General features: G+C 38.0%; 2 protein-coding genes and 1 non-coding gene across 3 annotated transcripts in view; all 3 read right to left on the minus strand.

Annotated features, from left to right (window-relative positions):
- Positions 1 to 1,071: 1,071 nt before the first annotated feature.
- On the minus strand, positions 1,072 to 1,144 carry trnar-ucg (transfer RNA arginine (anticodon UCG)). The gene has a single exon. It is a non-coding gene; the product is annotated as a tRNA-Arg (tRNA).
- A 1,484-nt stretch (positions 1,145 to 2,628) lies between these two features.
- On the minus strand, positions 2,629 to 6,609 carry pim2 (Pim-2 proto-oncogene, serine/threonine kinase). The gene is made up of 7 exons (XM_049486231.1): positions 6,379 to 6,609; positions 5,916 to 6,022; positions 5,742 to 5,792; positions 4,681 to 4,901; positions 4,391 to 4,560; positions 4,092 to 4,268; positions 2,629 to 3,972 (listed from the first exon to the last, which is right to left on the minus strand). The coding sequence occupies exons 1-7, from the start codon at positions 6,440 to 6,442 to the stop codon at positions 3,824 to 3,826; spliced, it is 939 nt and encodes a 312-aa protein (XP_049342188.1). The 5' UTR covers positions 6,443 to 6,609; the 3' UTR covers positions 2,629 to 3,823.
- Positions 6,610 to 8,854: 2,245 nt separating this feature from the next.
- Positions 8,855 to 13,978, minus strand: part of otud5a (OTU deubiquitinase 5a) — a 53,755-nt gene continuing 48,631 nt past the window's right edge. Inside the window, exons 7-9 of the mRNA XM_022670877.2 lie at positions 13,362 to 13,569; positions 11,613 to 11,729; positions 8,855 to 9,486 (exon numbers count right to left, since the gene is read on the minus strand). Of these exons, the coding sequence (XP_022526598.2) occupies positions 9,365 to 9,486; positions 11,613 to 11,729; positions 13,362 to 13,569 (447 nt within the window). The 3' untranslated portion in view covers positions 8,855 to 9,364. The remainder of the gene's footprint in view (positions 9,487 to 11,612; positions 11,730 to 13,361; positions 13,570 to 13,978) is intronic.

The following is a 13,978-nucleotide window of genomic DNA, read 5'->3' on the forward strand; positions in this document are numbered from 1 at the left end:
CAGGAGCGGTACCGCCACCTGCAGGCCGGGAGTCGCTACAGCAAAACAGTCAGACCCAGATTGAGTAAAGAACTTTATTTCCGTATTTCAGTTCAAAATGTGAAACTCATATGTTATATAGATGTATTACACACAGAGTGATCTATTTTAAGTGTTTATTTCTTTTATTGTTGATGATTATGAAGCTTACAGCCAATGAAAACCCAAAAATCAGTGTCTCAGATAATTAGAATATTGAATAAGACCAGTTGGTACTTTTGGAAGTGTGGGCAGTGTGCCAAGTCCTGCTGGAAAATGAAATCCGCATCTCCATAAAAGTTCTCAGCAGAGGGAAGGCTGCAGTGACTCAAATCGGATTTTTTTTGTTGCTCAGTGTGGCTCAGATCTGTTTTTTTTTTATGGCTGTGTGAACGTGCCAAATCCATTTTTTTTCCAATCAGATTTGAGTCCCTTTGGCTACTTTCAATTACAAGCCACATTGCTCAAAAATCCGATTTTTTGCTCAGATCGCGTAAAAGCAAAAGGATGCATTAATTTCTGATTCACATTCATGTCGCATGCCCATGGATCGGATATGTATCCAATTTAGAACTACATATGAAAGTGACTCAAATCTGGAAAAAAAACTGAAAAAATTGGATTTGGCACATTTACACAGCCACATTGAGCAAAAAAATCAGATTTGAGTCACTTCAGCCTTCCCTCTGATGAGAACTTTTATGGAGATGCGGATTTCATTTTCCAGCAGGACTTGGCACACTGCCCACACTGCCAAAAGTACCAACTGGTCTTATTCAATATTCTAATGATCTGAGACACTGATTTTTGGGTTTTCATTGGCTGTAAGCTTCATAAACATCAACAATAAAAGAAATAAACACTTAAAATAGATCACTCTGTGTGTAATACATCTATATAACATATGAGTTTCACATTTTAAACTGAAATACGGAAATAAAGTAACTTTTCAATGATATTCAATTCGATTTTCAGATGCACTAGTGTAGCAAATAACTGACTATTTCTTCTATCCTGCGATGTTTCTATTTTCAGCAGTCATTTAAAAGTCACCGACCCCGGCAGGACTCGAACCTGCAATCTTCTGATCCGAAGTCAGACGCCTTATCCATTAGGCCACGAGGCCCTGACCGATGTGAGAGTGGGTTCGGTTTGATCCTCAAATGTATAGAAGTTAAATGCTTTATTAACGCCGTCTATATCTTGATAAAAGACGCTTCTCTGCTGGTAAATCTTCATAAGGTTCTCACTACAGAACCTTAAAAAAGAGATTATGTTTAGTACTAATCTGGGCTAAAGATCAGAGATTTATCCTGAGTGACTCCCTTTGTCATCTTGATGCTGTCTCTGTTCAGGCTAGTTGAGGCACTGTTAAATCAGTGATATAATAATACTGTGTGTTTTGTGAAGTGAAGTGAGAGAAGAGTAGCACAGGCTCATGTTGATTTAATGCAGTGTTGTGAAACATGCATGCCTTTTTTAGCCACTAGGTGGCATTATAGATCTAAACTAAAATACTTGCAAAAGCATCCAAATCAAAATTTGAACAGATATACTGTTTAATTATATATATATATATATTATATAGATGTATAAAGGAAAACCCAAAAAATAGTGTCTCAGAAAATTTGAATATTATATAAGACCAATTGGTACTTTTGGCAGTGTGCCAAGTCCTGCTGGAAAATTAAATCTGCATCTCCAAAAGTTGTCAGTAGCAGAGGGAAGCATGAAGTGTAATGTAATGTAAGACTTTAGACTGCACTGACTTTAGACTTGATAATAAAACACAGTTGATCACCAGCAGATGACATGTCTCTTTATCCAAACCATCACTGATTGGTGGAAACCTCACACTAGACCTCAAGCAGTTTGGACTGTGTGTCTCTCCATGCTTCCTCCAGACTCTGATCCCTTGATTTACAAATGAAATGTAAAATTTACTGATGATCAGTGATGGTTTGGAGAGACATGTCTGTCATCTGCTGGTGTTGATCCACTGTGTTTTATTATCAAGTCTAAAGTCAGTGCAGGGTGGTAATAGTCATTTTGCTTTCATTTTAGAAAAAAACTATGAATGATTAGGAGTCCCAAAACTGTTGACCACACAATGTAATCTCATTATTATATATTTTAAGACTTTCAATGTTTTATCAGTGAACGTGTCTTTTTGAGCATTGCTGTGAGTTTAGTGAGGTTAGGATATTAGATGATCAGCACTCCATCAATACTGGGATTTATATTCTTCTAGAACCCACCACTGGCATTAGGCATGGGGCCAATACGTTCAGCATATTTGTCTGCACCAGAGAGTCCAATTCTATTGGCATTACCTTCCTACAGGGACTAGACAAGCAGTTTTGAGTATTTGTGCACATCTGTTTTAGCAAGGGTTGCAACTTACTCAAAAGGAGCTGAATGCATTTATTAATATGTAAGTGTGTGTGCAAACTTTTCTTTTGAAATAAATTATTTAAAACACCTGTTGGCTTTTCTCAAACATAAACTTCACTGTTAGAAAAATCATGACTTCAGTAAAATGATATGACCCAACATTTACTTCTGGGTGAAATAATTCATTTTTAGATAAAACAAGACAGACACAAGAGATGATTTTTAGATTTCTTTTAAATAAGGTCATGTGAATCCTGCCACATTACAAAAAAACAATACACAAGTATTTACAGCAAAGTTGTTGTGCAAACCCGAGCAAAACGGCAGGGATTTAATAATTTGGTAAAACTTAACATGTTCAAACACCTTAAATAAATATTTGAATTTAAAACAGCCCAAAAAAGAACAAATAATGATCTGGTCAAAGTTGGTCCTGTGTTGAACATGGACACAAAACAGAAAAATCCAACAATGAGATTCAACATTTGTCTGGCAAGTAAACAGCATATAAATTTGGAGGCAGATTTTGTTCTTTAAGGCCTCTGGGTAGATACAGCTAGTGGATTACAACTCTGAATAACAGGACAACAACATTAATGCAACATAAAAACTGCTGCATTTACACACATTTGACATTCAGTAACCCAAAGGCACGCTGTTAGTATCTCCTCTTCTCTTCTTTTAGTAGAGCGCCATCTACTGAACAGTGTTGTTAAACCAAACAGAATTCCAAAGGAATGTAACTTCTTCTCTTCTCTTGTGCCGTGGACCACGCTGCTCCTACGCTCCCCTCGCCAGTGCAAAATAGATCTCCAGGAGTCGCTGATGGGACAGAACTCGGTCGAGAAGGCAGGTGGACATCAGAGCCAAAGTCTCTTTTTTTTAAACACCTCTTAAAACGAGGATAAGAACAAAACTTGTACAAATAACCTGTAAAACCAGGCATCGCCAAGTTACCTTACGTTTTCTTAAAACATTCAGTCTGATAGAGAACTCAGTAAAGCAGACTGTAACGCCTGCTTTCAGCTACAGAAACTTCACTATTCCTATAGTCCAAAATATAAATACCTAATATGCATGTTTGACAATAAATAACCAGTAATAAATAAAATAAACAAAAATATCTCCAACTCCGGTCGTGTGGGATGTACTGTAGGTTCGGAGTGCACACGAGGAGCTGCAGCATAACAGGGCCGGATCATTCTGGGCAAAAGACACCAGATAGTCTGATATAGTGTCTGCAGGAGGCAAAATAATATGCCCAAGAATACAAAAAGTAAACTAAAAAAAAAGAGTGTGATAAATAATGATGTGTTGAGAAGCTGGTAACCAGTGTGAAACAAAGTCCAGTGTACAAACAAAAATAGAGGATGTGAAGTTTCTACTGTGAAAATCTTTAGTCCATTTTATTTTAAAGGCTTGGAGAGATGCTGCTCTCCTCTTGAAAATCTCCAGTGTCTTCTGCGCTCTCCAACATCCAGGGATGCTGCAAAATCTGCTCCAGGGTTGGTCGGTCTTTAGAATGGAAGGAAAGGCACCAGCGAATAAGGGACTGGCACTCTGAAACAAAAATAGCAATAATAATATTAAAATTAGCAACCAGTTTTAGGAATGAAAAACATTTTTTTTATGTTTTTAATGTCTTTAATGTCTCAGAAAAAAAGATCAGAAAAACTCACCTTTGGAGATACGCTTAGTGAAACTGGGGTTGGCACTGACAATGTCTCTGTCCATCTCAAAGGGAATGTCCCCACACACCATGTCATAGAGCAAGACCCCCAGGGACCACACAGTGAGGGGGACGGCCTCGTACTGCTGATGAACGATCCACTCTGGAGGACTGTAAACTCTGGTTCCTTAAGATTAACAGAAAAAGAGTAAAAACAGGCCATTAGAAACCCCAGACATAAAGAATGATGAGATACTTGTACTTAGTCATTTTAACGCAAAACTCAGGACTTTGAGCTCAGCCTCGTACCTTCAAAGTCAGTGTAAATAGAGTCCTTAAGCAGAGCACCAGATCCAAAATCAATGATCTTGAGGTCTCCAGTTCGGGTGTCCACCAGGATGTTCTCGTCTTTGATGTCGCGATGCACGACTCCTTTTGAATGGCAGAACTGAATAGCTTCAACGACTTGTTTCAAAAACCTGAAATCAGAGGGAATGCAATGAATTAATTTAAGAACCTTGTATTGCCAAATGGTTCAAATTTTAATTGAAATGTGTGTATTATATTTTTGCTGTTTTTGTAGTTGCTGATGGTTTTACCTTTGTGCGAGAGGTTCCTCCACAACACCTCGTTCAGTGATGAAGTCGAACAGATCTTTGCATGGCTGTGGTCTCTCAAACACGATTAGATACCCCTGGCCAGGGACCTCAAACCAGTCTAGCATGCGAATGATGCCGCGGTGAGATGGTCCCGCTGGTGACTCTCTTCCTAGCTGCAGCAGGAGAGCAATCTCCATGGGCACCAAGCTTGGTTTATCAGGCTGTGATGGACACAAAGAAAGAAAATGATGAGAAAAGGAGGTTCTGAATAATGGCTTCAGTTCAGGTGTGTTATCTATCATCATTATGATTGATGAGCTAAAAAAAAAAAAACAGTGATTTTACACAGGTAAGGTAAACTCTACAAAAATTACAAATATATTTAAAATCTTCCTGTGGTACGTCATTTGCGGTATGTAATTTACTGAACAAAAACCACCTGCAGGGGAAATACTGCTGCTGGTTCTTCCTCATGGGTTATTCTGAAACACCCATCTACGTCATTACCCTACTACGTCACTTGTTGAGTGTGTGATTACAAACTACCACTAGAGGGTACAGCATCACCAATTATTTGAAAACAACTACACTGCAAAAAAAACTATTGGCACATTAAAAAATATATATATTTTTTCTTAGTAAGATTTCAACAAAACCTTTAAGTTAGACGTGAATCACGTAAAAAAAATCTATAATATCTCAATTAAAATATACAATCTATATATTACTCACAATAAGGTGAAATTTTTAAGTGAAACTGATTCCTAAAATAAGCAATAAAAAGACAAAAAACACTTTTTTTTCTTGTTTTTTTAATTATACTTAAAAGTAAAAAATGATTTAAAAAGTAAAAAAAAAAAAAGATTTAAGAATAAGATGTATAGCCTTGAAAGTAGTTTTTTTTATTTCTTTTGTTTGCAGTGTAGCTCATAATTTTAAATTTACAGGTGAATAGCTAAATATCGTGCATAAGCAATGTTTATTGCTTAAAGCTATTTCAAAACCAACCAAAAATAAAATAAAATAAAACTAATTAAATTAAATAATGTGTTTAAACTCACCAGTCGCGCCCACTGTTGTACTTTGTCATGGCATACTTGTTTGATTGCAACCTGAAACATTTCAAATAAAAAAATACATTAGACATAGCACATATATATATAGAGAGAGAGAGAGAAAGAGCTACATAAGCTTAAATATATATATGTAGTTATTGAATTGGACTTGGAATTTACCTGTAAACCATCTGAAATACGCTGCCCAGCGAAAACAGAGCCAAATCCTCCGCTTCCCAAAAGAGCTCCACACTTGTACTGCTTCTCAAAGGGCTCTTTAGCTGGAGCTGGAGAGGAAAACGAAGGAACATTTTATTTAAAAACTGTGCAAGCTGTGTAAACTAAATAGATTATAAAAAAAAAAACTTAGATATAAAACTAGCCACTTACGTTTAGGTTAGCTAACCTAGTGTTATGTAGCTATCTAGCTAAACTAGGTAAATACTAGGGTAAATACTAAGCCCTGATAATGATAGGTACCTCTAAAGCACAGCTGTTTAACCTATGTTTGCTAAGTTAATTATGCTTAATTCAAGTTATTTATGTTATTTAAGTTAATTTGAGGTTTCTAAATAATTATTAACCAGATATAACCCCAATACTTTAGCTAAAATTCAATATAATCAGCTTATAACTATCTTACCAGTCTTTCCCCTCACATCCTCTACATCGTCCAGGCGCAGTGCTACCATACGTTTGTCCAACATTTTTGTTCACAAGTTCTATAGTTCAAAAAACGTAAATATATCCACAAAACGTCGTGTGAAAACGAGGCTACACAGCTGGTAATTCCGTAAAAAGCGTCCTCAGCACCGTATATCCACGTTTACTCGGGAGAACTGCTCCTCCGAGCAGCTGCAGAATACTACTGACCCGCCGCTGCGAGTTTGTTGATATTTTAAAGTCTACACCCCGGTGACGTCCACGCGCCCAACAGAGCCCCGCCCCCAACCAATCACGTTCGAGCTGTCGCCAGTGTTTTGAAACGGGCAGCCAATCACGCTGCAGAGTCTTTCAAATATATGAATATTAATGAACCCGCCTCAGACATTCTTAGAATTGGAACGCTGGAGCAACGTTCCAGAAAACCCGCGCGCGCTGCTGCTGCGGTTGCAGCTCGCGCGCGCAAAGACGCTCGTTAGTTATTTATCTAAAGAATTTAAACATATTAGCACATGTTAAATAGTTAAATGCACGCTAATTATTGATTCATTAGGTATTTAGAAAAGTATTTAAGCAGCAAAGTGCCTTATTCCTTATTTACAGCCAGATATTAAACTGAAGCTAAAATATGCTTCAAAATAACAGCAAATAAATAAAATAAACATAAAAAAACACTCCAGACTAGAAAAAAGGAAAGGGATGATCCCGGATTATATATACATTTAGCCAGGTCTGTTGCAACAAAGCAAGCAAACCAATCACATTCCTGGGGCCCCGAGCTTGCCTGAGGCCCCCCAGACAAAGGCTGCTTATAAATTAAACGCAATGACAAACCAAATGAGCCCCCATTTAAATTCTGTGATGGTCTATCCAGGAAAGCACAACAATACTCTTATCAAAATTCCCCTCAACTGGACCCATCGACTAGTTACTGATAGTAGCCAGTTACACAGACAGGTTTGTAATTCCTGCAGCCGGCAAAACATGGAACTTCAGCAACCATGAAGCGGAGCTATTTATCATGAAGAAAGAAAAAGCTGCAAGTAATAACTTACATTAGATAAATAAAGCATATGTATCTAATACAAACAGTCTAATTTAGAAGCACATCCCTCTTGGGTTGCCTTGTATGGTTGGTTGGTTGTGGTTAAAAAAAAGAAAAGAAAAAAAAGAATCAAAATCATACAGCTGTCACACACTAGGAATGGGCAATATGACCCTAAAATAATATCACAATATTTCAGGGCATTTTTGCAATAACAATATTCTTAGAGATATGAAAAACATTAGGAAAAATGCATAAAAAATATAATAATAAATTAAAAGGTGTACTTGGGTTCTGCAGCAGGACAATGGCCCGAAACACACCAGCAAGTCCACCTCGGAACAGACGGTTTATGCTGGAAAATCTTATGTGTCTGAATTAAAACAATACTGTAAAGAAGAGTGGAACAAAATTCCTTCACAGAGAGGTGAAAGACAGATTGCCAGTTATCAATAAAGCTTGATCGCAGTTGTTGCTGCCAAGGGTGAAATAACCAAGTTGTTAGATTTAGGGGGCAAATACTTTTTTCCACACAGGGCCAGATTGGTTTGGATAGTGTTTTTTATATTTACTCAGATCAGATTTTCAGATTTGTCTGATATCAAAATGTGTGTTGTTCTAAAAAAAAAAATGTAAGCATGATAAAAATAGCAATAACAAAAGAAAACTGAAGAGGGGCAAATACTTTTTCACACCACTGGTCCTGACCCACCAGATGAGAACCGCCGTTTTAGGGCATGGAAATCCAATCGAGTCCACCACAGGTGTAAACAGTGTCTTCTCTAGTTTAACCATTAAAATGATCATTTCTGGTAGAATGTGAACCGGACACTGCCCAAATGTACTTTAGGGCTGCAACGATTAGTCGATATAATCGTGTTTATAGTCGACTAATAGTTTATATGTAACAGTACCACATTATCAAGTGCTGGTGACAGAAGCGCAATGGGAGATAAAGGGTAAACAGCTCACTCACACAGTTTACACTCAACTTAGTTTGTTTCCAAAAGTGCCTAAATATCAGTAGTTTCCATGTTTAAACAACATTCAGATATTTAAATGCCATTTAAACCTCATGTTCTGTGATTTCTATCGTTTTTAGAAATGGCAGAAATAATTACTTGTTGATTAATCGAAAAAATTAGATCGCCAGATTAGTCGACTACCAAAATAATCATTAGTTGCAGCCCTGCTGTACTTATGTACTTACATTTGAAATGTTTTAAGCTTCCGATTGAGGTAAAAGCTTATACCATCCTCTGCGCAATGCCTTAAACACCACTTCTGCAAACCCGTCTAAAAGCTGCAGAACAAGAGTTCAGATAATGATAGTGCTCTAACCCGCTTCACTCTTTTCAGCGTTATGAATATGCACGCATGTTACAAAACAACAACATCAACAACACAGAGATAACGGATTTCTTCAGAAACTTCTCCTTTTTTATTCCAAGAAAAAAAAGAGCATTTGTTTTTTTTTCATCCCAAACAAGAAAATAAAATACAACAAGCTTATATTAATCAGTTATTAAGGTGATACAGTATGACATTTTTATAACTTTTTTTTTTTTCGTTTTCCCATGTTTGTTTGTTTTTTTTTTCTATGATATCAGTTATGTTGGTTTAAACATGCACCTAAAGAAGTCCAATGTTGGCGTCAGTGGCAATAGAAAGCAATGTAGTGGTGGCGAGGGAGTCTTAGTGAAGGGTCATTGTTACTGATAGATGAACAGGGTGGTAATGGTGGGGGGGGGGCTGGGGGCGGGGTGATGTGAATATGGGCGAGGGGATTGGGGGTGTGCGGGGGGAGAGTGGGAGGGCAGATGTGTTTTTTTCATGATGATGATTGAGAGAACGAGATTTGATTGATCCCCGTTTTTTCGGCCTCCTCTTGAAGGCTGGATGACGTGACTTCCTGCCTTTATCAACTGCTGTCTGGAGAGGGTTCCCTATGCATGGCGTTCTTCTTCATGCTGTCGAGGTACTCCTGTTGCGACACAGCCAGAACCGAGGCCAAAATCTCATCGTCCTCCCAGTCAGTCAGACCTTTGAGACACAAGTGAGACAAGAGAGACATTAGGGGTGGACGATATGATCCTACAATCATATCACAATATTTAAGCGTATTTTTGCGATTACGATATTCTAAGTATAACGACAAAACACTGAAGAAAAAAAAGGTTAATTCTCGTCTATTTTAAGGACAGCAGCAACTTACCAAGTAACGTATTTTGTAGCAAATAATAATAATATCATAAAAGTAACGTAAAGTAATGCAACAAAAAGAAAATCTAGCACAAGAGCAGAATATGCGTGCATATGAACTGACAACAATTATAAAAAAAAGAAAAAAAAAAAACCCTTAAACAGTAAATAGCAAAACAAATAACAAAAATATACACTGTTTTGATGAAGGAAAGATGAGGGAAGATTTTTTTTTTTATCCTAAATTCTAATGATTATCCTAAATAATAAAATTACACTGCACATCTCTTCACATATTGAAGACGCTGCAACGCTCACATCGAAAGCATGCATCTATAAAATCTTGCGGTTTTGACGGCCAGCCTTCACCTCAGCCATTATTAGAATTATCAGCAAGCGGCTCACTGGGCTTCCTGCTAAAATTCGATGCTGAGCGGAATTAAAATCTAGGTCATCACAGACATCAGTGTTATCATTCGCCATCAGTCAGCAGGTTCCCAATCCTCCATATGCATGTTTCCCCCTCTAACACCTACCTGAGCTCTGATAAAACCTTCTGAAGAAGAATGAGAGTGGAAAATGTCACACAAAAACATCCCTAATCACGAACAGACAGTATAAGTGCCTGTTAGCATTACAGAAATATGAGTGTAGTAACTGATATACACCTGGTTTAATGTGGGGAAACTTGTTTACAGGTGCCAATTTTTATCAGAAGCGCCTTTTGCAATACAATCGACTTTTTTTAATCCAAACTTCATTCTTTTTTCACAAAATAACACAGCGCCCATTTATTCAGTGTTGAGGGACTAATAATGCTAATGTACATGTTTGTGTGGAGTGAAGAAGTTTCTAGCTACAACATGACTGGCAAATCCTGCTGGAAAATGAAATCCGCGTCAGCAGAGTGAAGCATGAAGTGCTGTAAGATTCCAAACCATCACTGATTGGTGGAAACTTCACACTAGACCTCAAGCAGTTTGGACTGTGTGTCTCTCCACTCTTCCTCCAGACTCTGGTCTGTAAAATTTACTGATGATCAGTGATGGTTTGGATAAAGAGACATGTCATCTGCTGGTGTTGATCCACTGTGTTTTATTATCAAGTCTAAAGTCAGTGTAGTTTTGTTTTCCCCACAAAATTCCCTTACAGCACTTCATGCTTCTTCCCTCTGCTGACAACTTTTATGAAGATGTGGATTTCATTTTCCAGCAGGACTTGGCACACTGCCCACACTGCCAAAAGTACCAATTGGTCTTATATAATATTCTAATTTTCTGAGACACTGATTTTTGGGGTTTTTCATTGGCTGTAAGTCATAATCATCAACAATAAAAGAAATAAACTCTTAAAATAGATCACTCTGTGTGTAAAACATCTATATAATTTATGATTTTTACATTTTGAACTGAATTTTAACTGAATTACTGAAATAAACTAACTTTTTTAATGATATTATAATTTTTTGAGATACATTAGCATGTGTTTGGTTGCTATGGTTACTAGATATGTTAGACGTGTCTGATCTCACGGTCCTGTCCTGATGTAGATTATAGATATATACTGATATTGCTGTGTAGTGATTACTGAAGGTAACGATACATGAGGGGACCAGAAATAAACTAATTCTGTTATGCAAAGTGACTATGTCAAGTTAGTCAGCTGATTTATTTGCACTGTGCAATTTGACTATTGTCTAGTAAGATAGCTACTAATATTGAACAGGACACCATAGAATAATTTCATATTATATATTTTAATATTTGAGATTTGACTAATACAAACACAATTATGAATGATATTTGCTAACTGTTTGCAATATTTTATCTTGTGGAATTCCACAGGGTGCTATTTTGGGCCCTATCAAATTGATAGTTGTTATGGAAGTAGTATAGACATGGGACTGAAGAATTGTGGTTGCCTTATATACAGGATGTAAAATATGAAATCAGATATAGATGAGTTACCGAAAGCAGTCGGGGACATGTCCTGCATGATGGCCCTGTAGCCCAGTGCAGGGTACAGAGACACCAGTGAGGATGAGGTGGGTCTGTCTGGTCCAACACAGGCCTGGTTGCTGGGCCCTGAACAAATACAGAAAAATTAGGAAACTCAGAAAACTCAGATACAGACATACATATTTATATTTATATACATATTTACTTGATAATAAAACACAGTGGATCAACACCAGCAGATGACATGACTCTACAAACCATCACTGATCATCAGTAAATTTTACATTTCATTTGTAAATCAGGGGAGCAGAGTCTGTAGGAAGAGTGGAGAGACACACAGTCCAAACTGCTTGAGGTCTAGTGTGAAGTTTCCACCAATCAGTGATGGTTTGGATAAAGAGACATGTCTGTCATCTGCTGGTGTTGATCCACTGTGTTTAGTCCAAATTCAAAGCAAATCTTTCAGAACTTCATGCTTCTTCCCTCTGCTGACAACTTTCATGGAGATGCAGATTTCATTTTCCAGCAGGATTTGGCACACTGCCCACACGGCCAAAAGTACCAATTGGTCTTATATAATATTCTAATTTTCTAAAACACTGATTCTTGGGGTTTCATTGGCTGTAAACCATCATTATCTACAACATTTTTTTTTGATGCATTTGTACATGTATATGGCTTGTACATGTTCTATAGCTATATATTCATTCCAGTTTGATGCACAGGTAACATAAAACTGACATTTTTTTTAAGCGTTCTCATTCTTCTCCACCTCAGCTGAACCCATTTAAAGGCCTGATTTGTAGCGTGTCATCTGGATCAGATCAGATACACCAAAGCAATGGAACTGGAATACACACTTCATGCAGAGGATGGATACTCGTGGACAGGCTTTGAGAAACCCTGCTAACCATTCCTGTAATTGTTTCTCCATCTCTTTTACACAATTCAATTCAGTACAAATAGGAAACGTAATACATGTACTACAGTTTCCCAGTGTTCTGCAACTCCTGCGCTGGAGAGCCAAGGCATTGCACACTTATTGGTTTCCCTGCTTTAACAAAAAGCCTGATTTAATGCAACATGAGCTGAATCAGGTGTAACAACTGGCACAGGGTGAACTCTAGAAGGAAACTGACTCCCTTGTCTATGTTGGGAGCAGAGCTGGACCTTCTGTTTAATCTGCTGCAACAGTTTGCTGACAAAAAATGGGAAAATGTAAATGGGGATTTATTTAACACAGCATTTTTTTTTAACTTAATTTAAGCAGTTTAATGCAATACAGTGTGGAAGTAATTTGTATATTGATCATAAAGTGTGACCTCAGGGGATGGCTTGGGAATGCGTGCGCACACACACACATGTATAGGCTGTGAGGTGCTATCTTGTGAGTGAGGTTGAGAAACACTGGCCAATGTACATTTTTTCACAATTATTTAAAAAAAGGGGTCCAATTCCCCCCCCAAAAAAGTGAAAGCATTCAGTTGTGCACTTGTTGTTTTTTGCTGGGAAGTGTTTAGGCTGATTTTGCTTCTATTCTTTCACTTTTCACACAGAAAAAGAAACAGAGGCAGCAAAGGTAAAGGAACTGAAAACAGCAGAGATGGTGTTTCACAACAGGGTATCAACACATTTAAAAAAACTCAACTAGACAGATTAAAGGATTAATACAAAATCAGATGCATTCATTTATAACAGAAATCATATGATGACCGTAGTGATGGAGGTGGTGAAGAAGGTGGTGGTGGTGGTGCGTACCAGGTGCACAAGGCGATGGGGGTTTGGACAGCGCTAGTGGCGCTCCAGCCGGGGAGGGGGGTTTAGCCGCTGGGTCAGAGTGGGAGGGGTCGGGGTTCTCGGGCGAGGGGGCGGAGCTCCGTTGCCGCGGAGACCGCGCACTCCACTCCTCCAGTCCGCTGGAAGTGGCGGCTGTGGCCGAGCTACAGGTGGCGCTAGCCTTCCGGGGCTGCAGGAGGGGAAACGAGAAAGAGTGCGTCATTTAATGAATCAATGCTGATACTTTCGCTTCTGAGGCCTTTATATGAAGACGTAGCATTTCTTTGAAATCAGACCAGGTTCACAGGTGGCCTAAAGTGAGAAAACGCAGAGTCGAAACCGCTTTCGTCAAGCGTGAGGTGCTACCAATTTAAAAACTCACGCTATAACTTTATTTGAATAGGTATGTATTATAATAAACATAAAAAAAAATGCAACAAGGATGCAAAAAAAACAAAAAAAACAGCATGTACTGAAAGCGTGTTCAGCATTGTATTACATACTGCAGGTATGGGCAAATTAAATTTAAGACACAAAGTTAAGAGCAAAGTTATGTTTCGCAAAGAATTTAAAAGGGAGAAAAAAAGCACATAAACACC

Source organism: Astyanax mexicanus, chromosome 12 (genome assembly GCF_023375975.1).
Source record: "Astyanax mexicanus isolate ESR-SI-001 chromosome 12, AstMex3_surface, whole genome shotgun sequence".
Taxonomy (NCBI): Eukaryota; Metazoa; Chordata; class Actinopteri; order Characiformes; family Acestrorhamphidae; genus Astyanax; species Astyanax mexicanus.

Coding starts and splice junctions, on each gene's coding strand:
- pim2 (XM_049486231.1), bottom strand. CDS start 6,442: ATGTTGGACAAACGTATGGTAGCACTGCGCCTGGACGATGTAGAGGAT. Junction 4,902..5,741: donor TACAACAGTGGGCGCGACTG/GTGAGTTTAAAC, acceptor TGTCCATCACAG/CCTGATAAACCAAGCTTGGT. Junction 3,973..4,091: donor CACTAAGCGTATCTCCAAAG/GTGAGTTTTTCT, acceptor TTTTTGTTTCAG/AGTGCCAGTCCCTTATTCGC.